The sequence below is a fragment of the Bombina bombina genome, unplaced genomic scaffold (assembly GCF_027579735.1).
Source record: "Bombina bombina isolate aBomBom1 unplaced genomic scaffold, aBomBom1.pri scaffold_573, whole genome shotgun sequence".
Lineage (NCBI taxonomy): Eukaryota > Metazoa > Chordata > Amphibia > Anura > Bombinatoridae > Bombina > Bombina bombina.
This window is the reverse complement of record NW_026511924.1, coordinates 1342-28522: the sequence shown is the minus strand read 5'-3', so window position 1 is coordinate 28522 and position 27181 is coordinate 1342. Positions and strand designations below refer to the sequence as shown.

The following is a 27181-nucleotide window of genomic DNA, read 5'->3' as shown; positions in this document are numbered from 1 at the left end:
TTAACCCTAAATATATTAGGGTTAATATAGTTATTATATTATATATATTATTAATATAGTTAATATATATAATATAATAACTATATTAATTATTAACTATATTAACCCTTTCTAACCCTAACACCCCTAACTTAATTATTATTGCAATAAATCTAAATAATATTAATATTATTAACTAAAAAATCCTATTTAAAACGAAATACTTACCTATAAAATAAACCCTAAGATAGCTACAATATAATTAATAATTACATTGTAGCTATTTTAGGGTTTATATTTATTTTACAGGTAACTTGGTATTTATTTTAACTATGTACAATAGCTATTAAATAGTTAATAACTATTTAATAGCTACCTAGTTAAAATAATTACAAAATTACCTGTAAAAATAAATCCTAACCTAAGTTACAAATACACCTACACTATCATTAAATTAATTAAATAAACTACAATTATCTAAACTAAAATATAATTAAATACACTAAACTAAATTACAAAAAAACAAAACACTAAATTACAAAAAATAAAAAAAGATTACAAGAATTTTAAGATAATTACACCTAATCTAAGCCCCCCTAATAAAATAACAAAGCCCCCCAAAATAAAAAAATGTCCCTACCCTAAACTAAATTACAAAAAGTAATCGGCTCTATTACCAACCCTTAAAAGGGCCTTTTGTGGGGCATTGCCCCAAAGTAATCAGCTCTTTTACCTGTGAAAAAAAAGAACAACCCCCCCATTACAACCCACCACCCACACACCCCGACTCAAAAACCCACCCGATCCCCCCCAAAAAAAAAAACCTAAGTCTAACCCCCAAGTGGTCCTTACCTGTCCTGAAGACCGGCGGAGAAGGTCCTGTTCCAGGCGGAGAAGTCTTCTTCCAGGCGCCGCCCTCTTCTTCTTCCAGGAACCAGCCGGCGCGGAGGAGTTGAAGACCGATGACCGCGGAGCTGAAGACCGGCGATGCAGGAACTGAAGACCGGAGCCATGGAGCGTGGAGGATCCTCTTCATACGATCGCCGCCGTACACTGAATCGGAATTCAAGGTACGCGATTAAAAATGGCGTCCCTTGAATTCCTATTGGCTGATTTGAGCCTTCAAATTCAAATCAGCCAATCGGAGGAGAGCTACTTTAATTCTATTGGCTGATTTGATTAGCCAATAGAATAAGAGCTACTGTAATTCTATTGGCTATTCTAATCAGCCAATAGAATTACAGTAGCTCTTATTCTATTGGCTATTCAAATCAGCCAATAGAATTAAAGTAGCTCTCCTCCGATTGGCTGATTTGAATTTGAAGGCTCAAATCAGCCAATAGGAATTCAAGGGATGCCATTTTTTAATTGCATACCTTGAATTCCGATTCAGTGTACGGCGGCGATCGTATGAAGAGGATCATCCACGCTCCATGGCTCCGGTCTTCAGTTCCAGCGTTGCTGATCTTCAGTTCCAGAGAGGACGATCTTCAGCTCCGCGGTCATCGGTCTTCAACTCCTCCGCTCCGCGCCGGCTGGTTCCTGGAAGAAGAAGAGGTCGCCGCCTGGAAAAAGACTTCTCCGCCTGGAACAGGACCTTCTCCGCCGGTCTTCAGGACAGGTAAGGACCACTTGGGGGTTAGACTTAGGTTTTTTTTAAGGGGGGATAGGGTGGGTTTTAGAGTAGGGGTGTGTGGGTGGTGGGTTGTAATGGGGGGGTTGTTCTTTTTTTCACAGGTAAAAGAGCTGATTACTTTGGGGCAAAGCCCCACAAAAGGCCCTTTTAAGGGCTGGTAATAGAGCTAATTACTTTGGGGGCAATGCCTCGCAAAAGGCCCTTTTCAGGGCTATTTGTAATTTAGTTTAGGGTAGGGACATTTTAGTATTTTAGGGGGTAATACATTTATTATAGGTGGTGGCGGTGTAGGGGGATTAGATTAGGAGTTAATACATTTAATATAGGTGGCGGTCGGTGTAGGGGATTAGATTAGGGGTTAATATATTTAATATAGGTGGCGGCGGTGTACGGGGATTAGATTAGGGGGTAATGTAGTTAAAATAGGTGGCGGCGGGTAGGGGGCTCACATTAGGGGGTAATAATTTTAATATAGGTGGCGGCGGTGTAGGGGGATTACATTAGGGGTTAATAATTTTAATGTAGGTGGCGGCAGTGTAGGGGGATCACATTAGGGGGTTTAGACATTTAATGTAGGTGGCGGCGGGGTCCGGGAGCGGCGGTTTAGGGGTTAAGCACTTTATTAGGGATTGCGGCGGGGGATTGCGGTTGACAGGTAGATAGACATTGCGCATTGCGTTAGGTGTTAGGTTTTATTTTGCAGGTAGTTTAGGGAGTTACGGGGCTCCAATACTCAGCGTAAGGCTTACTACACCTGCAATTTGTGGCGAGGTGAAAATGGAGTAAGATTTCTCCATTTTCGCCAAGTCCTTACGCTGTATATTAGATACCAAACTGCGTGGGTTTGGTATACCTGTCTATGGGCCAAAAAACTTCGGCCGAAGGCAGAAATATACGAGCGTAACTTCTATGTTACGCCGTATATGTGATACCAAACCCGTGCAAAATTTGGCGTTGACGGCTTTTGCTGGCGACGCTGCATATCGATCAGGCCCCTTGTCTTTTAACGCCGGGTTTGTAAAAACCCGTAATACCAGCGCTGCATGTAAGTGAGCGGTGAGACAAAACTGCTCATTACGCACCGCATAGCCTCTAACAGCAAAACTCGTAATCTAGCTGAATTTTATTTATTTTTATTTTTAGCAATATGCTGCTTAAATTCTATTGGCTGTTCAAATCAGGGGTTGTTTTTGTTTTGGGGTGGCTTTTTTGTTTTTTATAGGGGTATTAGATTATGTTTAATTTTAATTATTTGGGATATTTTCGTTTATTATTTTTTGTAATCTTAGATTTTTTTTATTTTTCCGCAATTTTAGTGGCTTTTTTTTTTGGTAATTTTGGTTTATTTTTTCATACTTTTAGGATTTTTTAATTTTGTAACTTAGGTTTTTTATTTTTCGTTTATTTTAGTTTTTTAAAATAGTAATGTTAGGTTTTTGTATAATTTAAGCTTTTTTTTTTATTTCACAGGTAAGTTTTTTTTTTATTTAAAGGTAGTTATATTGTAACTTAATTTAAAGTTAGGGGGTGTTAGGTTTAGGGGTTAATAGTTTAATTTAGCTTGTTGCGATGCGGGGTTGTTGGTTTTTTGGGGTTAATAGCTTTATTATAGTATTTGAGATGTTGGGGGCAGGTAGTTTAGGGGGTTAATAGCTTTTTCTTTCATGTAATTAGCAAGAGTCCATGAGCTAGTGACGTATGGGATATACATTCCTACCAGGAGGGGCAAAGTTTCCCAAACCTTAAAATGCCTATAAATACACCCCTCACCACACCCACAATTCAGTTTTACAAACTTTGCCTCCCATGGAGGTGGTGAAGTAAGTTTGTGCTAGATTCTACGTTGATATGCGCCTTCGCAGCAGGCTGGAGCCCGGTTTTTCCTCTCAGAGTGCAGTGAATGTCAGAGGGATGTGAAGAGAGTATTGCCTATTTGAAGTCAATGGTCTCCTTCTACGGGATCTATTTCATAGGTTCTCTGTTATCGGTCGTAGAGATTCATCTCTTACCTCCCTTTTCAGATCGACGATATTCTCTTATATACCATTACCTCTACTGATTCTCGTTTCAGTACTGGTTTGGCTGTCTACTATATGTAGATGAGTGTCTTAGGGTAAGTAAGTCTTATTTTTTATGACACTCAAAGCTATGGTTGGGCACTTTATATGTAAAGTTCTAAATATATGTCTTGATATGCCAAGGTATGCCATGATTCAGGATAATCAGTATTCAGTATTCAGGCGATGGTTTAGGGGTTAATAGCTTTAGTATAGTATTTGCGATGTGGGTGGTCGACGGTTTAGGGGTTAATACTTTATTTTAGTGTTGGCTATGTGGGTGTGGGCGGCATATTAGGGGTTTAATAAGTTTAATATAGTATTTACGATGCGGGGGGGATGGCGGTTTAGGGGTTAATAGGTAGTTTATGGGTGTTAGTGTACTTTGTAACATTTTTGTTATGAGCTTTGTGAAACATTTTTGTTTCGTAAAATCCATAACTACTGGTCTTTGATCGCGGAATGGATTGTGCTGGTATAAGCTATAACGCTAGCCTAATAGCCGGACCGCACAACTTGTAATACAGGAGACCTAAAAATTCCACACTCAAAAAACATTTTTTGAGTGCGTAATGGAGAGTTGCGTAAAGGCTAAAACACTAGTGGTATAGCCGTACCGCTGAGACTTGTAATACGGGTGAGCTGAATATTTTGCACGCAAAGGCCAATTTTTCAGCGGTATAGCCATACTGCACAACTTTGTAATCTAGGTGATTTTGAGTTGAAAGTATATTGTTTTCGCTTTGACGCTTACATGACAAGCGCAAAAAAGCCAAAGTATTCCCCCATAAAAGTCAAAATGGAGAAAAAAAAAGTAGAAAAAAACCCTCTCGCACAAACCCAATCACATATTCTCATTTGAGCTAACCCGACAAGAAAATATTAATATTTCACATTTCAATGTTCTTCACATAGCAGAATAAGTCTATTTATTCATAAATACATGTTTCTGCATATATCCGATTGTTTTTTTTTGTACAATCTATATCTATATATACATGATTAATATATAGGTACAGATATATAAGATATATATAGGAATATATTTTATAAATACAAAGAACATATTCTGCTATGTGCAAAATATTGAAATGTGAAGTATTCTGTGAATACATATATACATACAGTATAAATACATAAATACATATGTACACATATATAGACTTTACATATATATACTTTAGATATATATATATATATATATCTATATATATATATTAAACTTATTAACCCCTATATATATATACACATACATTTTAAAGATGTTCTGCCTATTTTTCCCCCCTAAAAATCTGAGATCTCATATCTCTGAGCCTTTATACTTTTTGTGTGCAATTTTTTTAATGCATTTTATTAGATAGTGTTATTATGAGTGTAACAATACTTTATAATGTATTTTTGATGTTTTTTATGCAACTTTTATGTCTCGCGAAACAGTTAACCAGAGCTCTGAAGTCGTTTAATACTTTATTTGAATGTTTTTACTTGTGTTTTGTTTAAAATTTTATTCTAGATCTAACACTGTTAATTCAGGTTCTGAGGCTGCGCTAAACTTTTTTAGTGTTGTTATGTATTGCGCTAGAGTGCAACACTTAACTTTCATCTTGTATTATGTTTAGCGCAACCGAAAATATCCATTAAAAGTATAGAGGGCGAGCTAATGAGGTGTCGGCCGCAGTAAACATTCTCTGGTAAAATCGTCTTTAGCATGGACTTGTAATATCAATTTGTGCACAAATCCTAGAGCAGCCCACTGATAGTGTTAACAAACTAACAAACATAAACTCTTGTTATCATTATATGATGATGACTTATTATTATTTTTGAGTAATCTCAAGGTTAATCTTCCAAAGGCTACAGCTTCCAAACAGCTAATCTGTTTGGAAGTATTTCGGGGTATAGGATTAACTCGACAAAGTCGGAACTATTATGGCTATATAAAGCTAAAGATAGTATCTTTAACCACCCTTTTATTGAGTCTCTATATATTAACTACCTGGGTATTAGTTTAAGGGCAAAGCCTCAGGAGTGGTATCAATTAAATTTTCCAAAGTGCTTTAAACGTATGTATAAATAAAATGGTGGAATGGATCAACCTACCAATATCACTATCTGCTCGTGTTATGTAATTAAAACCCCTAATCTTTCCAAAGTTGTTATACCTAATACAAAATATTCCGGTATTTTTAGTTAAAGCTGATATCAAAAGGTTTAACAAAGCTTGCTCAAAGTTTATCTGTAAGGAGCTAAACCCTGAATAGCTCTAGAGCGTCTTATGAACCCCAGAATAGCGGCAGGTCTAACGCTACCCAATGTTAAACAGTATAATCTAGCGGCACTAGTCAAAGTGGCGATAGACTGGGATTACCGAGAAGGAACGGTTACTCTTTTGAAGTATGAATTAAATCTAATTGTCCCATTTCAGCGAGGCACTATATTACATTGCCTCCAAATACTCTCCCATCAATCATTTGTAATCTAATAACTATCAAAAATATAACGATAACCTGGCAGAAGTCCTGCCGGGAGTTCAAATGTTCCCCCTTTGTGTCAGAATTTCTTCCCATCATAGGAAACCCTAACTTTATGCCTGGCATTTAAATATTGATGTTTAGACACTGGCAGAAGAAGGGTTTAATTTGGGGTTAAACAGATAGCCAGAGCGGATTTAACTCTTGAATCCTTCCAAACCCTCTGTAATAAATTCGGATTAGGGAAGAGAGACTTTGTTGCGTATCTACAGCTGCAAACATTTTTTTTACAGAGTTAAAACAGGAACACGGCTTAGACTGGTTGCTGGGTGATCTACTTAGCAGAATTAATATATATCATAATGGGATTTATTCTATTACTCCTCTATATTCTATTTTGAACTGCGCTACTCCGGGTTAACGCATTAGAATATGTTTAAAAAAAATGGTTAAGGTTCTTTCCAAATAGCGGACAGCCTTAGATTAATAGACAAGGCTTGGGTCTTGACGTCCTGGTGGGATATCAGATTTAAAATTGATTTACATGACCTATTTAACACCAAATGCCTTAACTTGATGGTACAAATCAAAATATTTATTGTTCTAGATGTAGAGCCAGCCTGGCAGATATTTATCACTGTTTCTGGAAGTGCTTTAAAATCACCCAATTTTGGGGGAAATTAATCACTGTATTAATGCAATATTAGCTCTGGACTTTACTATCCAAGCACAGGATTGCTTTTCTACTAGCTAAACTCCAGGGTATAAATAAAAACTTTGATTAATTAATACAGTGATCTTTTTGGGCGCATAACCTTATCCTTAGAACCTGGAAAAAATCAGTCGACTCCAACATTTTCAGTATTTAAACAGACAGTGGTTACACAATGGGTTCCTATCTTTCAAGCTCAGAATGGAGCTTGATGCCCCTGCAGGCTCGCCAGAAACAGCAGTTTTGAAGCAGCGGTCACAAAGACCCCTGCTCCATAACCTGTCCACCTGCTCTGAGCAGGCGGACAGACATCGCCGGAAATCAACCCGATCGAGTACGATCGGGTTGATTGACACCCCCCTGCTGGCGGCTCATTGGCCGCGAGTCTGCAGGGGGCGGCGTTTGCACCAGCAGCTCTTGTGAGCTTGATGCCCCGTGTTTCTGGCGAGCCTCTTGTGAGCTGTTGGTGCAATGCTGAATACGGCGCCGTATTCAGCGAGGTCTGGCGGACCTGATCAGCACTGTCGGATCAGGTCCGCCAGACTTTCTTAAATAGGGGCCAATGCGTAGCAGAGCAATATGGGTTGCAGAATCTGACTGACACACAATTGGCTATTTACTTTAAAAAATGGACTGGATTTATCTGTTCTCTCTCCGATGCAATGCAAATTCAACTAGTGAAACAAATAATAATTCTGCGTATGTTCAAATGAACATTTTTCGCTGGACATTTACCTTATAGCTGGTCAGGCTAAGGGAGTAAGACTTCTCGAATCAAAGTATCGATCCCAATACATTCGCCCTAACTATCCAAAACGCTACTTCCCTCCCCCCCCCCTTTTTTTTTTCTTTCTCTCCCCTCTCGTTTCCATTGCTGTTATGTTCCTTTATATAACATGGTCTATTGATTTGTCGAGTTTTGTGTTATAAGAAAAATATCCGTAGAAAATCCCAACAGTTGGATTACAGGAAATTTAATACTGCTGGTTTTTGCATAGGATGCTATTTTGATTTATTCTCTTCCTCTTTCTTTGAATTGAAAGCATACAGATTTATGTTTATTTATTCTGTTATATGTACGCTCGGTAAGACGTCATCTGTATGATTTATATGCTTGTACCTCCTGTTGGTGTTAAATAAATAATAAAAAAATAAAAAACTAACAAAAGACCATCCTAAATATTTATAAAAACTTGCACTTTTGACGACTAATTATAGAGCTATTGAAGATTATTGCTACTATTGATTTTAATTGCCAATAACGTTTTGCTTACAATGACTGGCCCTTTTATGGAAGAAGTAATAGACAAGACAATAAGAGAGCTACTATTGTAGTCTTTGGTACATTGATTCTGAATTTAAAAAGCTTAAAGTCATAGTAAATCCTGATTTGCCGGTTGCAACAAATAAAGGTATAAAATACTTCATGCTGAAAGTTCCATGATTTGTCTGTAGCGTATGCTGCGCTGTGCGCCTCAGGCCGCCCACAGCACAATGCTATTTTGTCAATAAGGTGATTGTTTTCAACCTCTTAGCCAATAGCGTGCGGGCCAGCTGGCATTATGCCGGATAGCTGTTACTGCAAAATAGCGTTCTGCCATGGGCGGCCATGAGGCTCTCAGCGCAGCCAACACTGCAACGAAATTTCAGCATTAAGTATTTTATGCACTGGTAAATCCTAGTGTTTCAAAAATGCTAGGATTTGCCATCATTTAAAAAAAAATAAAAAAAAAATGAATCACAGGCTACATATCCATACCTGAGACAATTATGTAGGCGCCAGTTTCTAGACCAGACAGACTATGTTTCAACTCCACAGTAAAAATGACCCTCGGATGATGAATTCAGGAGAATTTCACTCTCTGTTGTGAAGAGACCATCACTTTGTTTGTGGGATGCTTCAGAGTCCGGTTTGATAGTTTTGTTATTTCTCAGCCAATGAGTTTTCTGTTCAGGATACCACCCAGATGAGAAGCAGGAGAGTCGAATAAAGCTGCCTTGTAGCGAGATGTCTATGTGAGGCGGAGAACCCTTACCTGTGTATGAAAGGAAGGGGGAGAGAGGGGGTGGTAAGGGAGAGAAGTAAAGTACAAAGGAAGAGAGGGAGTGTAAGGAAACGAGGGATGGAGGGAGGAAAGAAGCAATGAAAGGACGAAGGGCGGGCGTGATGGAAAGAGAGAGGGAAGGAATGAAGATTTAGGGAAGGAATGGAAAGGAGGGAGGGATAGATGAAAGGAAGGAAGGAGGGAGAGGAAGGAGATAAAGAAAAGGGAGGGAAGGAAGGGGGAGAGGGAGGTAGGAAATAAAGGAGGGATGGAATGAAGTAGAGAGGGAAGGACAGGATGAAGGAAAGAGGGAAGTCAGGGGGTTAAAGGAGGGGTGAATGAGGAAGAAATGGGAGGGAAGGAGAGAGGGAAGGTGGGAGAGAGGTAAGAAAAGAAGAAGGGAATTGAGGCCAGAGGGAGGGAAGGAAGGAGGGAGTGATGGAAAGAGAGAGGGAAGGAATGAGGGATGGTAGAATGTAGGAAGGAATGGTTAAGGTGGAGGAATAGAAGGGAGGTAAGAAAAGGGAGGGGGAGAGGGAGGTAGGAAATAAAGGAGGGGATGGAATGAAGTAGAGATGGAAGGACAGATGAAAGGAAAGAGGGAAGTCAGGGAGGTATAAGGAGGGGTGAATGAGGAAGGAAGGAGAGAGGAAGGTGGGAGGAAGGTAAGAAAAGAAGAAGGGAATTGAGGCCAGAGGGAGGGAAGGAAGGAGGGAGGGAGTGATGGAAAGAGAGAGGGAAGGAATGAGGGATGGTAGGATGTAGGAAGGAATGGAAAGGAGGAATAGAAGGGAGGTAAGAAAAGGGAGGGGGGAAGGAGGAAATGAAGGAATGAGAGGGAGGTAGGGAAGGCAGAAGCGAGGAAAGGAATGAAGGAACAGAGGTAGAAGAAGAAGGAAGGGGAGGTAGAAAGGAGGGAGGGTGTAAAGAAAGGTCAGACAGACCTACAAGACAAAGGGAATGAGAGACACCGCAGAACATTTATGTAAAGAGAAAGATACCAAAAATAATAAACACAATGCAGAAACAGACAGATAACAGTCCGACTCAGTGGAGAGTACAAGAGCGCTAGAGAAAGCTGTGAGACACCACACATTAGTAAGATAGTTATAGCTGGAATACACAGAGCAAGGGGGGTTTGAAGGAGGCTGAGAGAGATATGAGAGTACAACTAAAACGGTTACATATAGAGTGAGTGAAGCAGGATATAAAGCAGTCTAATACAGATGCTAGAACAATACAGGCCCATCTCAAATCAGGAGAGGGAGAGAAAAATCAGGCTAAAAAGGACACATTATAGAGGAAAAGATTGTGATGAGAGACATAAATAAGACAACGTGAGAGACACATTCACAATTTAAGGACATTAAATACAAAATGCATATTATAACCATAGTATTAAGGTTATTTCCCCGCCTTCCTCTAGTCATTGGTGCTGCCATGTTGGAATCTAGCGCTCACTACATCCCAACGGTGACTTGTTTGCACATATGCAGTAACTCACCTTCATATGAAGGAGAGGTGACATGATTACTTTATATAAATATATTCAAGCCCCATATACAGAGATGACAGAAGCTCTGTTTATTCCAAGAAAATTGTTTGTGAAAAAAGGTCACAATTTAAGGCTGGTGGAAAGGAGATTGAATCTCCTGCAAAGGAAATGTTTTTTCACTGTAAGAGTAATAAAGTTGTGGAACTCGTTACCTAAGGAGGTAGTGAATGCCAATACCCTTGATATATTTAAAAATGGTTTGATACATTTCTGGTTAGAAACCGAATTCATAGATATGGAATGCTTGTGTTAAATGGGTCATCTTTTTAATGGAGGTAATTTAAGAATAGATGTTGTATAGGTTTTAACTTGACAGACTTCCTGTCTTGTTTTCAACCTCATCTACTATGTTACTATATATATACCTGCAGTGTAAATTAGGTTCCAAAATGGTGGCACCCCATAATTAGAGGGAGGTGCCTGAAATGTATTTAGTGTTTAATGTCCTTTAAAGGTGCACAAAGACGAGTATTAAGTGATCATGAGTAGACTGACCCACAATGCTGAGATTCACAACTGCCTTCTTCATAGATTTGATTGCTGACATCCTCCACAAAGCAGTGAAATGCTCCAGCATCAGAGAGACGGACGGTTGAGCAATGAGAGCGCCAGGTCTCCCAGGTCTCTGGGCCGTCCCTGAGAAATGCTCTCCCACGAAACCTCTGCAATCTGATCCTGTCTTTCTTCCCTTCCTTCCTCATCAGAAATACTAGGCTATGAAAGAGATTGTAGAACCAGCGTATTTCTAATCCAGTCCTATTGAGAGGGTGGTTGAAAGGTTGCAGGGTAATAGAATATCTGATCCCACTGCTGCCACCAATTTTCTCTGACTGCACCTGAAACTGGCTAAGAAAGCAAGGAAATATCAAGAAAAGAAAAGACGAACATGCAAAAAAAAAGAGAACAGTTCTGTTAAAGGGATATGAAACTCATACATTTTCTTTTTGTGAATTCAGACAGAGAATACAAAATTTTAAAATGTTTCTAATTTATTTCTATTATCAAATGTGCTTCATTCCCATATTATACTAGGAAGGATGTCATGGAGCAAAACATGCGAGGAAATAGTTCTGCCATCTAGTCCTCTTGCAAATGGATAATGAAGTCGACCTAGTGGACTGCACTAAGGTGAGTGTCAAATCCGTCTTGCTGTGCCCTTCTCTAAGTACTGCTAGAGAGCTACAGGGACCAGGCCACACAATTAAAGGACCAGTCACACAGTAGATACTCAACAAATGCAAGATAACAAGACAATGCATAGCACTTAGTTTGAACCTATCAAAGGAGTAGTAGATTTTTTTCTGACAATTTTAAAATTACATCTATTTCCACTCCCACTGTATTCATGTGACAGCCATCAGCCCAATCACCAAATGCATACACGTACCTTGTGACAGACATTAGCCAATCACAAATGCATAAACGTTTATTCTGCGCATCGCTCTGTAGGATTCTGGTTACTCAAAAAGTGTAACTATAAAAAAACTGCACATTTTGTTAATGGAAGTATAAATGGAAAGTTCTTTAATTTTGCATGCTCTATCTAAATAATGAAGTTTATTTTTGACTTGAGTGTCCCTTTAATAGCCCTCTTTATGCAGTGATTTAAAGGGACACTCATGTCAAATTAAATCTTTCATGATTCAGAAAGGGCACACAATTTTAATAATGTTTCAGATTTACTTCCCATATTTTGAATAGCTCCATGAGTATATTTTCCTCAATTCCTGCGTACAGCCTTTGCCAGATAAAAATGAAAGTAAAGCTATCTCTAAACTATAGTGTATTATAAGGGCTATAGTTCAAAATGAAAGGGACATTGTACTTACCCTTTTTAGTATAAAAGAGCAGCGGTTGAACGTTAGTTTGTATTTATTTATTTATTTTGCATGAAAATTAAAATGACACTAACAGAGAGTGCAACCAATACCTAGATATCTATTGCTCACTGGCTAACAGAGACAACTCCTACAGAAAAAAAATGCTCAGGAACATTCATTCAAAAAAGGAAGCTCCGCAATAACATTTTGAAATGATCTCCTTTAAAATGGAACACTTACATTTTTTTGAGTATAAAGTCCCTTTAAAATATAAAAGGAATGAATGTGATTTTAGATGTTTTTGGGTATATTGCTCTCATTTTAGCTTGTTTTCTCGCTTTACCAAAATATCTACTATGACAGTCAACTCCAGAAATGTTATATGTTATATGGCACACATTAACTTATGCCCTCTAGTGGGTGAAAACAGTAAAAATACATTCCACATAAGAGGTTGCCTTCAAGGTCTAAGAAAGTAGCATATGAGTCTACCTAGGTTTTAACTTTCAAATAAAAATACCAAGAGAACAAAGACAAAATTGGTGATAAAAGTAATTGGAAAGTTGTATTGAAATGACATGCCCTATCTGAATCATGAAAGTTATTTTTTGGACATCACTGTGCCTTTAAAGAGATTTTTTTATATAAAATGTATTAGTTATGCATATACGCATAAACAACTGTGCAACATATTTTCATTATATTATTTTTTGTCCCCCTTTTTATGTAATTTAGCCAAGAAAAAAGGAAATTTATGCTTACCTGATAAATTGATTTCTTTTACGATATGCCGAGTCACGGGTTTCATCCCCCTTACTTGTGGGATATTATCCTCCTGATAAAGGAAGTGGCAAAGAGCACCACAGCAGAGCTGTTACTAGCTCCTCCCCTAACTCCTCCCACCCAGTCATTCGACCGCAGGTATAGGAAGAGAAAGGAAAAGCTAAAAGGTGCAGAGGTGACTGAGGTTTTGAAAAAATAAAATAAATCCTGTCTTAAAAATGACAGGAGGGCCGAGGACTCGGCTTATCGTAAAAGAAATCAATTTATCAGGTAAGCATAAATTTCCTTTTCTTTTACAATATATGCCCCGCGAGTCCCACGGGTTTCATCCTTACTTTGTTGGGATACCAATACCAAAGCTTTAGGCCACGGATGAAAGGGAGGGACAAGAACGGAACCTAAACGGAAGGCACCACTGCTTTGAAGAACCTTTCTCCCAAAAAATAGCCTCAGAAGAAGCAAAAGTATCAATTTTGTAAAATTGGAAAAAAGTATGAAAGGGAGGACCAAGATCGCAGCCTTACAAATCTGTTCAACAGAAGCATCGTTTTTGAAAAGCCCATGTTGAAGCCACAGCTCTAGTAGAATAAGCCGTCATTTTTTCAGGAGGCTGCTGTCCAGCAGTCTCATATTCCATGCGGATGATGCTTTTCAGCCAAAAAGCAGAGGTAGCCGTAGCTTTTTGACCCCTACCTTTTCCCAGAATAAACAACAAAAAGAGAGGTGATGGTTGTCCTGAAATCCTTGGTCGCTTGTAAGTAAAACTTTAAAGCACGGACCACATACCAGTTATATAATAGACGTTCCTTCTTGTGTCCTAAGAAGGATTAGGACACAAGGAAGGAACAACAATTTCCTGATTAAAAATCTTATCAGAAACCAACCTTAGGAAGGATTCCAGGTTTAGTACGTAAAACCACCTTATCAGAATAGAATATAAGATAAGGCGAATCCACATTGTAAAGCAGAAAGTTCAGAAACTCTACGAACAGAAGCGATAGCAACTAAAAATAAAACCTTCCAAGAGAACAGTTTAATATCTATGGAATGCATGGGTTCAAACAGACTCCCTTGAAGAAGCTTAAGAACTAAATTCAGACTCCATGGTGGAGCAGCAGATTTAAACACAGGCTTGATTCTGATTAAAGCCTGACCAAAAGACTGAACGTCTGGGACATCCGCCAGGCGCTTGTGTATACAAATGACAAAGTAGAAATTTGTCCTTTTAGAGAAACTAGCAGTAGTCCTTTTTCCAATCCTTCTTGGAGAAAGGGACAAGATCCTAGGAATCCTAATCTTACTCCAATGAGTAACCTTTGGATTCACACCAATAAAGGATATTTACGCCATATTTTATGGTAAATCTTTCTAGTGACAGGCTTGCGAGCCTGAATCAGAGTATCAATGACCGACCTCAGAGAATCCCTGCTTAGATAAAATGAAAGCGTTCAATCTACAGGCAGTGAAGCTGCATAGAATTTAGATTTGGATGTTGGAACGGACCTTGAATGAGAAGGTCCTGTCTCAATGGTAGTCTCTGCAGTGGCAGAGAAGGACATATCCACCAGATCCGCATACCAAGTCCTGCTTGGCCACGCAGGGCGCTATTAGAATTACTGAAGCTGTTTGATTCTTGCCATCACATGTGGCAGGAGAGGAAAAGGTGGAAACACATAAGCCAGGTTGAACGACCAAGGTACTGCTAGCGTATCTATCAGTACAGCCTGAGGATCCCTTGACCTGGAGCCGTAACGAGGAACTTTGGCGTTCTGACGAAACACCATCAGATCCAATTTCGGTTTGCCCCATTGATGAATCAATGATGTAAATACCTTCGGATGGAGTTTCCACTCCCCCGGATGAAAAGTCTGGCGACTTAGAAAATCTGCCTCCCAGTTCTCTACACCTGGGATGTGGATTGCTGAAAGATGAGTGAATCTCTGCCCATCGGATTATCTTTGATACCTCTATCATTGCAAGGGAACTTCTTGTTCCCCCTTGATGATTGATATATGCTACAGTCGTGACATTGTCTGACTGGAATCTTATGAACTTGGTCAGAGCCAGCTGAGGCCACGCCTGAAGTGCATTGAAAATTGCTCTCAGTTCCAGAATATTGATTGGCAACTGAGACTCCATTGGAGTCCAGGTTCCCTGAGCATTCAGGGAATTCCAGACTGCACCCCAGCCCAGGAGGCTGGCGTCCATTGTCACGATTACCCATGCTGGCCTGCGGAAGCACATTCCCTGAGACAGATGATCCTGTGACAACCACCAAAGAAGAGAGTCTCTGGTCTCTTGATCCAGATTTATCTGAGGAGATAAATTTGCATAATCCCCATTCCACTGTCTGAGGATGCATAGTTGCAGTGGCCTGAGATGAAAGCGAGCAAATGGGACGATGTCCATCGCTGCTACCATTAATCCAATGACCTCCATACACTGCGCCACTGATGGCCGAGGAATGGACTGAAGAGCTCGGCAAGTATTTAGAATCTTTGATTTTCTGACCTCCGTCAGGAATATTTTCATGTCTACTGAGTCTATCAGAGTTCCTAAGAATGGAACTCTCATTTGTGGAAGAAGTGAACTCTTTTCTATATTCACTTTCCAACCGTGAGTTTTTAGAAAGGACAGTACAATGTCCATGTGAGATTTGGTCAGATGATAAGTTGACGCCTGAACCAAAATATCGTCCAGATAGGGCGTCACTGCTATGCCCCGCGGCCTGAGGACCGCTAGAAGGGACCTAGCACTTTTGTGAAGATTCTTGGAGTTGTGGCCAACCCAAAGGGAAGGGCCACAAACTGATAATGCTTTTCTAGAAAGGCAAACCTTAGAAACGGATGATGATCCTTGTGGATAGGAATGTGAAGGTACGCATCCTTTAGGTCCACGGTGGTCATGTATTGACCCTCCTGGATCATTGGTAAGATTGTTCGTATAGTCTCCATCTTGAACGATGGGACCCTGAGAAATTTGTTCAGGAACTTTAAATCCAAAATAGGTCTGAAAGTTCCCTCTTTTTTGGGAACCACAAAAAGGTTTGAGTAAAACCCCTGTCCCTGTCCCTGTTCCAGTTTTGGAACAGGACAAATTACTCCCATGGATTAGAGGTCTTTTACACAATGTAAGAACGTCTCTCTTTTTGTCTGTAATGGGTTCACAATCATCCAGAGTTGCTAAGACCTCCCTGAGTAACAGACGAAGGTGTTCAAGTTTAAATTTAAAGGACGCTAAGTCCTGTTACAGAAGCATTAGTTATTTTGTTGTGAAGAGCTTATTTCCCAGCAGCAATGCCTGAACCAGCAAGCCAGCGCCTAAGAAGGGCTCCAAGAAAACCGTAACAAGTATCATTTCATAAAGAGTTAACTCTTTTTTTTCAGCTTTTAGAAACTATTGCCTAAATACACATTTGCTGGCCTCAGCTCTAAGTTTAGGGATAACCAATCCCATTGTCTAATCACCTCTGGAGCCAGACTGCTAATTGATAAGATGAACTTGTAAACTTGTTATCTTAAGTACTGTAATCCTATTGTGGCCTGTCAAAGGACAGTGCTCTCTATCTAAATGTGTGATGGGGGATTTTGTGCTCCCCCCTCTCCCCCTGGGAGTGCCCTGTGTGCATGTAACCTTAATAAAAAGCAGGCTGGGCATCCCAGTCCTGAGTTCTTGTTTGACCCTCAATCGCAGCGTTGACTCGTTTTTGTGGGCAGAAGGGTATCCTAGCTGTACTGCAGCTAAGGGAGATTATTCTATATTTGCGAGACTCATATAGAATACTATGGAAAGCAGCTTCTCCCTCTTTAGCAATAGGGATCCAGGCTACTAAGCGGTCCATCTCTCAGCGAGACTAAGGGTAACCGTAACATTTGGCGGCAGCGGCGGGATTTTCCTGGATTTCCTAGGAGAGGTACAGAACGGATGGAGAGCGCTTACGAAAAATTGAAGCGTACAACCTAAAGGATTTACTTGAAAGCAGAGGGGGGTACGCCAGCAACCGGCCGAGGAGAGAGCTGATCGCAGAATTGACCGAACTGGATCAGTGCTTCACAATGGCGGAAACACCGACCACGATTAGTGACGAAAAAACCAGGATTGTTCGGGAAAGGCTTCATTATACGGGCCGAACCCTCCATGGAATTGGTACAGCAGTTGATGGCGGAGGCGGACGAGGATATACGAGAGACTCGAGCCCACGAGCTCAACCTAGCGAACACACACCGCAATGCTGAAGCCCCGCAGGTAATCATCCCTGTCGAAAATGCTGGGAGGCCCAAGATACCCTATGCGGCATTTCGACCCTTTCTAGAGAGCGAGACAGGGATTGATGAATATTTGGTGGACTTCGAAAGGCAATGTTCCTGCACCAGATTCCCAACAGAGAGTGGCCCACGATATTGTCTGGGAAACTATCCGGGCGAGCCCTGGAAGCCTTTCGTACTCTGGGTGCTGAGGAAGTGACACAGTATGAGCTAGTTAAGGAGACACTGTTGCGACGGTACGCTGTAACTCCGGACACGTATCGCAGACAGTTTCGGGGCACGGAAAAGAAGCCTAACGATACCCATATGGAATGGGCGCACCGAATGCGGAGAGCGGCAAATCACTGGCTGAGCGGAAGTAAAGCGGTGACTGGGGAGGAAATTTTACAATTGTTTCTCTTAGAACATTTTTATAATGGCATGGAACAGCAAGGGAAGGAATGGCTGCGAGACAGGCGGCCTTCTACCTTAGAAGAAGCAGCCAAATTGGCCGATGAACATTATGACTCCCGTCTTCACGAACCCATGAACTACCGAGCTCCAGCACGGGTCGACGAACCCAGAGAGGTTTACCGTGCACCCCCTCATGCTGAATTCCGAGCCCCGGTGCCCACAGGGCCCGTCCGAAACTCAGGACCACCCAATAACAGCTTGAGCGTCCCAGACCGACTTGCCACCGATGCAAGCAACCAGGGCATTTCATGGCTAGCTGACCCCTTAATACGCACCAGACACCAGGAATTACAATTACCCCTCTGGGTCCTATCGTCCGGCCGGGCCCTCTGTGTTAACCAAGAGGCCCCTATGGAGGGATATGTGGGGCCGCTTCACGAGGCAGACCCTGTATATGCTGCCTCAGATAACCGCCAGCACCATCGGCAGAGGGTATGGCTCGAGGGGCGATCTACCGAGGGATTGCGAGACACAGGGGCTACTATCACGCTGGTACAGAGTCATTTGGTGCCAGAGCACAAGCGATCCGGACAGACTGTGGCCGTTAGAGTGGCGGGGGGGGATGTGTACAAAATTCCAACAGCTAAAGTGCATCTTGATTGGGGAGCGGGAAAGGGGGCTGTGAACGTGGGCCTAATGGATAATTTACCTGCCGAAGTACTACTGGGCAACGATTTGGGCCCCATGACTTCTGCCTATGCTCCAGTATGCAACAACGAGGCGGACCCAGTGACTACACGGGCCCAAGCCCGGACGGAGCGAGAGCTCTCACCAGTGCGGGAGACACAGGTAAGACGTACCCCGACCTTGCCTGACAGGTTAGGCCCCATACCCTGGGACACCCCAGATGCTTTCGAGGCAGAGTCTAAGACTGACCCGACCTTACAAAAGTACCGGGAACGAGCAGAGACCGGAGGGGGCGGGGCAGATAACGAAACATTCTTATGGGAAAAAGGGAAACTATACCGCTGGACAGAGAAAAGGGGACAGCGTAGGCGACAGCTGGTAGTGCCCCACAAATACCGTCAAGAAATCCTCAAAATAGGCCACGACATCCCCTTAGCAGGCCACCTAGCCGTAACCCGTACCCTACACCGCATTACTCACACGTTCTTTTGGCCAGGGGTGCACGCTGACGTTAGAACTTACTGTAACACCTGCGATGTGTGTCAACGAGTAGGAAGGCGAGGTGATCACCCTAAAGCCCAGCTAGTAAATATGCCCATTGTAGAGGAACCCTTCAGCCGGGTTGCTATTGACCTAGTGGGACCACTGGCTACCCCTAGTCCCTCCGGTAAGCGCTACATTCTTACCGTAGTGGACTACGCTACCAGGTACCCAGAGGCTGTCGCCCTATCCAACATACAAGCGGATACGGTAGCGAATGCACTAGTACAGGTGTTCTCCCGGGTAGGATTTCCAAAAGAAATCCTATCCGACGAGGCACCCAATTTACGGCTGAATTAACCCAACAACTCTGGCAGGTTTGCAAAATTAAGTCCCTCCTGAGCTCCCCATACCACCCCCAGACGAACGGGCTGTGTGAGAGGTTCAATGGGACCCTCAAGCAAATGCTCAAGACGTTCACTCAGGAATACCGAGACTGGGAACGCTTCCTGCCGCACCTCCTATTTGCTTATCGGGAGGTGCCCCAGGAAACGACAGGGTTCTCTCCCTTCAAGTTGCTCTACGGAAGAAAGGTACGGGGACCCTAAACCTGATCCGGGAGCACTGGGAGGGAGAGATGGAGGCTGACGGTGTCCCCATTGTGCCATACGTGCTGGAACTCAGGGACCGAATGGAGCAATTAGCCAAATCCGTGCGGGCTAATCTCCAGTTGGCCCAGAGAAGACAGAAAGTATGGTACGATCGGGGGGCCCGAAAGAGAATCTTCACCATAGGACAAAAGGTGTTAGTACTTAAGCGGTGAAGACAGACAAATTGCAGGCGTCCTGGCAGGGTCCCTACCAGATCGTAGAGAAAAGGGGAGACACCACTTATGTGATAGCTAGCTGCCATGACAACAATCTTAGAAAGACATTCCATGTAAACATGCTCAAGGAATATTTTGAGCGACCAGAGAACGTGACGGCCGTATGTTGTCCCCTCAGGAAGACCCCGACAGTTTACCCATTCCAGACCTATTAGAAAAGAGTCTCCCCACAGGTATAGTGGCGCAGGTTCAGATAGGGGACCGACTTAGCCCCACTGAAAGGGAGCAGCTCAACCAACTCCTCCAGTCCAAACACCTCACCTTCTCCCCGAAGCCAGGGTACACTACTTTAACCACCCACCAGGTAGATACTCCGGGACAAGCTCCCTTGCGCCAGGCTCCGTACCGAATCCCCGAAGCAGTTAGGACAGGAATGAAGAAGGAGATCGATGAGATGCTCCAGCTCAGGGTAATTGAGCCCTCCGATAGTCCATGGGCCTCCCAGTTGTCTTGGTGCCCAAGAAAGATGGGACCACCCGGTTCTGCGTAGACTATCGGAGGCTCAATGAAAATACCGTGACGGACGCTTACCCTATGCCCAGGGTAGACGAGCTACTCGATCGTATAGCCAGGGGAAATTACCTGACCACTATTGACCTCTGCAAAGGTTACTGGCAGATTCCCCTGGCCCCGGAGGCTATCCCCAAGTCGGCATTTGTCACCCCATTCGGCTTATATCAGTTTAGGGTAATGCCGTTTGGGATGAAGAATGCCCCAGCTACATTCCAGCGCTTGGTGGATAGGCTCCTGGATGGCTTCCAGAGTTTTGCTTGCGCCTACCTGGACGACATAGCGATCCACAGTGAGTCCTGGGAGGACCACTTAGCTCATGTGGGAATGGTTCTGGATCAGATCCGGGCTGCTGGCCTGACTCTGAAGCCAGAAAAATGCCACTTTGGGATGGCCGAGGTACAGTACCTGGGTCACGGGTGGGGTGTGGAAAGCAGCGACCAGAGCCGGCCAAAATAGAAGCTGTCGCCAATTGGCCCACCCCATCACTAAGACTCAGGTCCTAGCCTTCCTGGGCACGGCAGGGTACTATAGACGGTTCGTACCAGACTACAGCACACTTGCCAAACCCCTGACTGACTTGACCAAGAAGAACTTACCTTGACAGGTCCTGTGGTCTCCCCACTGTGAAACGGCTTTCCAGGCTCTCAAAAATGCTCTAATTAACGCTCCTGTCTTGGCGGCCCCAGCCCTTAACAAACGTTTTATCGTCCATACAGACGCTTCCATGTTCGGGCTGGGAGCTGTCCTCAGCCAAGTAGGCGAAGATGGAGGGGAGCATCCAGTTGCCTACATCAGCCGGAAGCTCCTGCCCGCGAAGTCAGCTATGCAGCGGTCGAAAAGGAGTGTTTGGCTTTGGTGTGGGCATTAAAGAAATTGACTCCCTATTTATATGGTCAGGAGTTCACTCTGGTCACCGACCATAACCCGTTGGTGTGGCTGAACCGGGTCTCTGGAGATAACGGCAGGCTATTACGTTGGAGCTTATCGTTGCAACCCTTCAATTTCACCATTACTTACAGACCTGGGAAACAGAATGGCAACGCCGACGGGTTGTCCAGACAAACCGACCTCAGCCCCGCATAACCAGCGGTCTGGACAGCCTTAGTCTGCCCCGAAAAGGGGTCAGACCGTGTCTGCCAGAGTGTTCCACAGAAAGGGAGCACTGTTACAGAAGCATTAGTTATTTTGTTGTGAAGAGCTTATTTCCCAGCAGCAATGCCTGAACCAGCAAGCCAGCGCCTAAGAAGGGCTCCAAGAAAACCGTAACAAGTATCATTTCATAAAGAGTTAACTCTTTTTTTTCAGCTTTTAGAAACTATTGCCTAAATACACATTTGCTGGCCTCAGCTCTAAGTTTAGGGATAACCAATCCCATTGTCTAATCACCTCTGGAGCCAGACTGCTAATTGATAAGATGAACTTGTAAACTTGTTATCTTAAGTACTGTAATCCTATTGTGGCCTGTCAAAGGACAGTGCTCTCTATCTAAATGTGTGATGGGGGATTTTGTGCTTCCCCCCCCTCTCCCCTGGGAGTGCCCTGTGTGCATGTAACCTTAATAAAAAGCAGGCTGGGCATCCCAGTCCTGAGTTCTTGTTTGACCCTCAATCGCAGCGTTGACTCGTTTTTGTGGGCAGAAGGGTATCCTAGCTGTACTGCAGCTAAGGGAGATTATTCTATATTTGCGAGACTCATATAGAATACTATGAAAAGCAGCTTCTCCCCTCTTTAGCAATAGGGATCCAGGCTACTAAGCGGTCCATCTCTCAGCGAGACTAAGGGTAACCGTAACAAGTCCGAATCTGTCTGAGGTAAAATATTCCCTGAATCTGAAATTTCTCCCTCAGACAATAATTCCCTAACCCCCAATTCAGAGCATTGTGAGGGTACATCCGAAATAGTTAATAAAGCATCAGAGGGTTCAGTATTTACATTAATACCTGGCCTACTGCGTTTACCCTGCAAACCTGGCAGTTTAGAAAATACCTCATTGAGAGTAGTTGACATAACTTTAGCCATATCTTGCAAAGTAAAAGAGTTAGACGCACTAGATGTACTAGGTGTCACTTATGTGGGTGTTAAAAGTTGGGACACTTGAGGAAAATTACATGGCATATCCTGATTCTCTTCAGACTGAGAATCATCCTTAGACATACTTTCATTTCCTAAAATATGTTCCTTACATTGTAAGGCTCTATCAGTACAAGAGGTACACAAAGTAAGAGGGGGTTCCACAATGGCTTCTAAACATATAGAACAATGAGTTTCCTCAATGTCAGACATGTTGAACAAAGTAGTAATAACCACAACAGTTGGTAAATAGTTTATTTATTAACAAAACAATTTTGCAAAAAAAACGAGTACTGTGCCTTTAAGAAATAAAAGCACACAATTTTTTCCCAAACACGTTTAAAAAACGTTTATGAACGTTTAAAACCTATTTATGGATATATAAGTTTGCCAAAAATTATTGCATCCACATGCAACGATTGAATTTACTCTCTACAGGAACATTAAATAAAAAAAATAATAATACAATTTTCTAAATAATGACCCCTGCACCTCGCCACAGCTCTGCTGTGGCGCCTACCTGCCCCCAGAGAACTGTCAAATGAATCGACACCAATCCGGATAGTGAAAAACACAGATAGGGCCCAACCGGAGCTAATGTCTGCTGTCTCCTTCAGAGTAAACTGCGCAACTGAGGCATGAAAATAGGCCCCGCCCACAATGGACGTCGCACTTAGAAATTCAACTACCGCATGGGAAGCAGTTATAAACAGCCAAGTGGTCCCCAAACGTTTAAATAATAATATAAATAATATTTCTTTTACTGTTGTCCTTCATAATAAATTTATGAACAAAAGGGTCCCAGTGTCAATTATATGCTTGCAATAATATAAGAATGAAAAAAAAAAACACCCAGTAGGACAGTAACTCCCCTTTACATTTAGGACTACTGCTTACCCTGTTCCTAATAAGGAATCAAATACAGCCACTTCTGATATACAAAGTTTCCTCAGAAAAATTAGGCTGACACATACCTAAAATGCTGCTTACCGCATGAGACTGTCCTCCACACTAAAGAGTTTTCTCATATTACCTTCAGATTTTTGGGAACCATAACTGATCTTAGTAACTGCTGCTAAGATCATCAATTTCAGGGAGAAATCTTCTTCCATATCCTCCCTGATCAAAATAGTACTCACCGGTACCATTTAAAATAAAAAATATCTTGATTGGAGAAATTAAAACTATCATTTTGTCACCACTATCACTTTACCCTTCCTATTACTAGCATAGGCAAACAGAATGACTGGGGGGAGGAGTTAGGGGAGGAGCTATGTAACAGCTCTGCTGTGGTGCTCTTTGCCACTTCCTGTTAGCAGGAGGATAATATCCCACAAGTAAGGATGAAACCTGTGGACTCGGCATATCTTGTAAAAGAAATAAGCAATTTCTAATTCTCAGAACTTGAAATGCAGCCTGCTGACTTACCAAGGCTAACTCTGCTACATACCGTATATCCCTAATTAGCTGCAACACAATGCATTTTATACTAAATTTATGACAATGACTAGCCTTGTTGTCTGTGGACTAAAGCCCTGATTGGCTCTTCCAAAGAAGATGGGCGGAGTTTGATTATTGAAAAATAATTGCAGTAAAATAAGCTGTTAATTTGTTTTAAAATTTGTTTAGACTTAGCAGATATGTTATTCTACAGCAACATAACATAAATAGCTTGTAATTACAATGTCTTTAGTCTTCCTTTAAGATTGCATTATAGTCAATCACTTTCTATTATACATATGAAAGCACAGTATATATATATATATACCCAAGTTTTTTCATTTCATGATTTATATATGTTATTTTTATCATCAAATTGACTTTATTCTCTTGGTATCCTATGTTCAATAGCATATCTAGATAGGCTGGTGAATATGTCTGGGGCAATATATGGCAGCTGTTTTGTAAGAATGCTTTAAACCAGTGACGGCCAACCCTGGCACCACTGATGTTTCGGGAATTACATTTCCCATGATGCTCAAAATTAATCATGAGGACAAGATACATTTGATAATAATTGTATCCTCTGGGGCCTATTTACTATGGTGCGAGCGGACATGATCCGATATAGCGTATAATGTCCGCTGCGCATACGCTGTCAGCATTTATCATTGCACCAGCAGTTCTTGTGAACTGCTGGTGCAATGCCGTCCCTTGCAGATTCGCGGCTAATCGACCGCCTCAGAGCAGGCGGACAAGTTATGGAGCAGCGGTCTTTAGACCGCGGCTACATAACTTCTGTTTCCGGCAAGCCATACGGAGCTTGATAAATATGCCCCTCTGTCTGAATCATAGAAGAAACTAATTTTGTTGTTTTTTTGAGTCCCTTTAAATTTTCAATCGTCTTTAAAAAGTATAATTTTATCTATATTTTAATTTGTCATTTTATTTAGAACAGAGAGGATTATTAGGTTTACCTGAGGCTGCTGGTATCAAAATTATCCCAAGGCACATAAGTAGTCTCTCCATTTTTACACCTAGGTTTCATTTGTTTATCATGTATCTATCAGCTAGATTTTCTGTGTGATCAACCTGTCTGTCTCTACATCTATCTATTCTATTCTATCTGCCTATCTATCTATCTATCTATCTATCTATCTATCTATCTATCTATCTATATATATATAATCTATCTATATCTATCCATATCTAATCTATCTATCTATCTATAATCAATCTATCTATAATCTAATCTATCTATATATCTATAATCTATCTATCTGTCTATATATCTCTCTATAATCTATCTATATCTATATATCTATCTCTATCTATCTCTAGATATCTATAATCTATCTATAATCTGTCTATCTCTATATGTCTGTCTGTATTGCTATATTTTCAGTAACATTAGAATGCACCATTCTACCTTCTCTCCCCTCTCCTACACCCCCTGCTCCAGTTCTCCATTCCTGGCTACCTCCTGTTGTTTAGTTTTATCGGTCAGTCTCTGCTATCTTTTATAACTCCCTGCATTATTCCCACCCATTTTTACTCTTTTGCTCTGTGCCTGGGTCCTTCTCTACTCCGTCTTGTCTGATGTCGTTCTTCACCACAGTGAGTTTCCTGAAACAGTCACATGACAATAACAAAAGTGAAATAGAATTTAGAGAAAATTACAGATAAAACGGAAGTGCTACATTTTGTGACACAGAGCTGTGTTGCATAGAGAGAATGAGACAGTAAAGGTGGGAGAGACAGGCACAGAGAGAGCAGTAAAGGTGTGAGAGGCAGGCACAGAGAGAGACAGTAAAGGTGGGAGAGACAGGCACAGAGAGAGACAGTAAAGGTGTGAGAGGCAGGCACAGAGAGAGACAGTAAAGGTGGGAGAGACAGGCACAGAGAGAGACAGTAATGGTGTGAGAGGCAGGCACAGAGAGAGACAGTAAAGGTATGAGAGACAGGCACAAAGATAAAGAGACAGTAAATGTGGGAGAGGCAGGCACAGAGAGAAAGAGACAGTAAAGGTGTGAGAGGCAGGCACAGAGAGAAAGAGACAGTAAATGTGGGAGAGGCAGGCACAGAGAGAAAGAGACAGTAAAGGTGTGAGAGGCAGGCACAGAGAGAAAGAGACAGTAAAGGTGTGAGAGGCAGGCACAGAGAGAAAGAGACAGTAATGGTGTGAGAGACAGGCACAGAGAGAAAGAGACAGTAAATGTGTGAGAGGCAGGCACAGAGAGAAAGAGACAGTAATGGTGTGAGAGACAGGCACAGAGAAAAAGTGACAGTATTGGTGTGAGAGACAGCTCCCAGGAGTAAGGCAGAATGAAGAGTACATTTGTATATATCACCCTAATATTAATGGCTCCACCAGTCACAGGTACGTCTGAAATCATATAACTTTTTCGTTATTATTATTCAGTCATTTACAGTCTTGTGCTGCTTTGTTATATGTTTCTTTTCTAGTCTTTCTATTTAGTCTGTATCTGTATTATTAGTCTCTTGTAGGCTTCATACTGTAAGTCTTATAATTGTAATGCAGATACATTGGGAGTAGGGCTGACAGGCGCCCAATATTAAACCAGTCAGTCTGGTATTTCAGCTGGCTGCCCAGTAAAATATATGTAAACAAAAATGGACCCTAAATTGATTGTTTCTGATCTGAAGTATGATGGGGTATGTGATTTATATCGGCTTCAGTGCCGGGCATCTGAACTGAGGTCTGACTTGAAAATATAGTTGACAGTAGCTTTAGGGTCAAATGTGGACACATGGCTGACAGGTGCTTCAAAGCCAGGGGTGTAATTTGAGGTCGGATTTTGACATATAGCTGACAGGTAATCGGGGCCAGGGTTCTGAACTGAGGTCTAATGTTGACATGTAGCTGACAGATGCTTCAGGGCCAGGTGTCTGATCTGGGGTCTAATGTTGACATATAGCTGGCAGGGGCTTCAGGGACAGGTGTCTGATCTGGTGTCTAATGTTGACATGTAACTGACAGGTGCTTCAGGGCCAGGTGTCTGATCTGGTGTCTAATGTTGACATGTAACTGACAGGTGCTTCAGGGCCAGGTGTCTGATCTGGGGTCTGATGTTGACATATAGCTGACAGGTGCTTCAGGGCCAGGTGTCTGATCTGGTGTCTAATGTTGACATGTAACTGACAGGTGCTTCAGGGCCAGGTGTCTGATCTGGGGTTTGATGTTGACATATAGCTGACAGGTGCTTCAGGGCCAGGTGTCTGATCTGGTGTCTAATGTTGACATGTATCTGACAGGTGCTTCAGGGCCAGGTGTCTGATCTGGTGTCTAATGTTGACATGTAACTGACAGGTGATTCAGGGCCAGGTGTCTGATCTGGTGTCTAATGTTGACATCTAGCTGACAGGTG

The 27181-nt window shown here is 42.1% G+C and overlaps 1 protein-coding gene across 1 annotated transcript in view; it reads right to left on the bottom strand.

Moving 5' to 3' along the window:
* LOC128644014 (butyrophilin subfamily 1 member A1-like) overlaps positions 1–24821 on the bottom strand; it is a 48337-nt gene extending 23516 nt beyond the window's left edge. The window contains 4 exon segments of the mRNA XM_053696779.1: positions 8615–8685; positions 10951–11222; positions 11225–11301; positions 24770–24821. Of these exon segments, the coding sequence (XP_053552754.1) occupies positions 8615–8685; positions 10951–11222; positions 11225–11301; positions 24770–24821 (472 nt within the window).
* Between the last annotated feature and the right edge of the window lie 2360 nt (positions 24822–27181).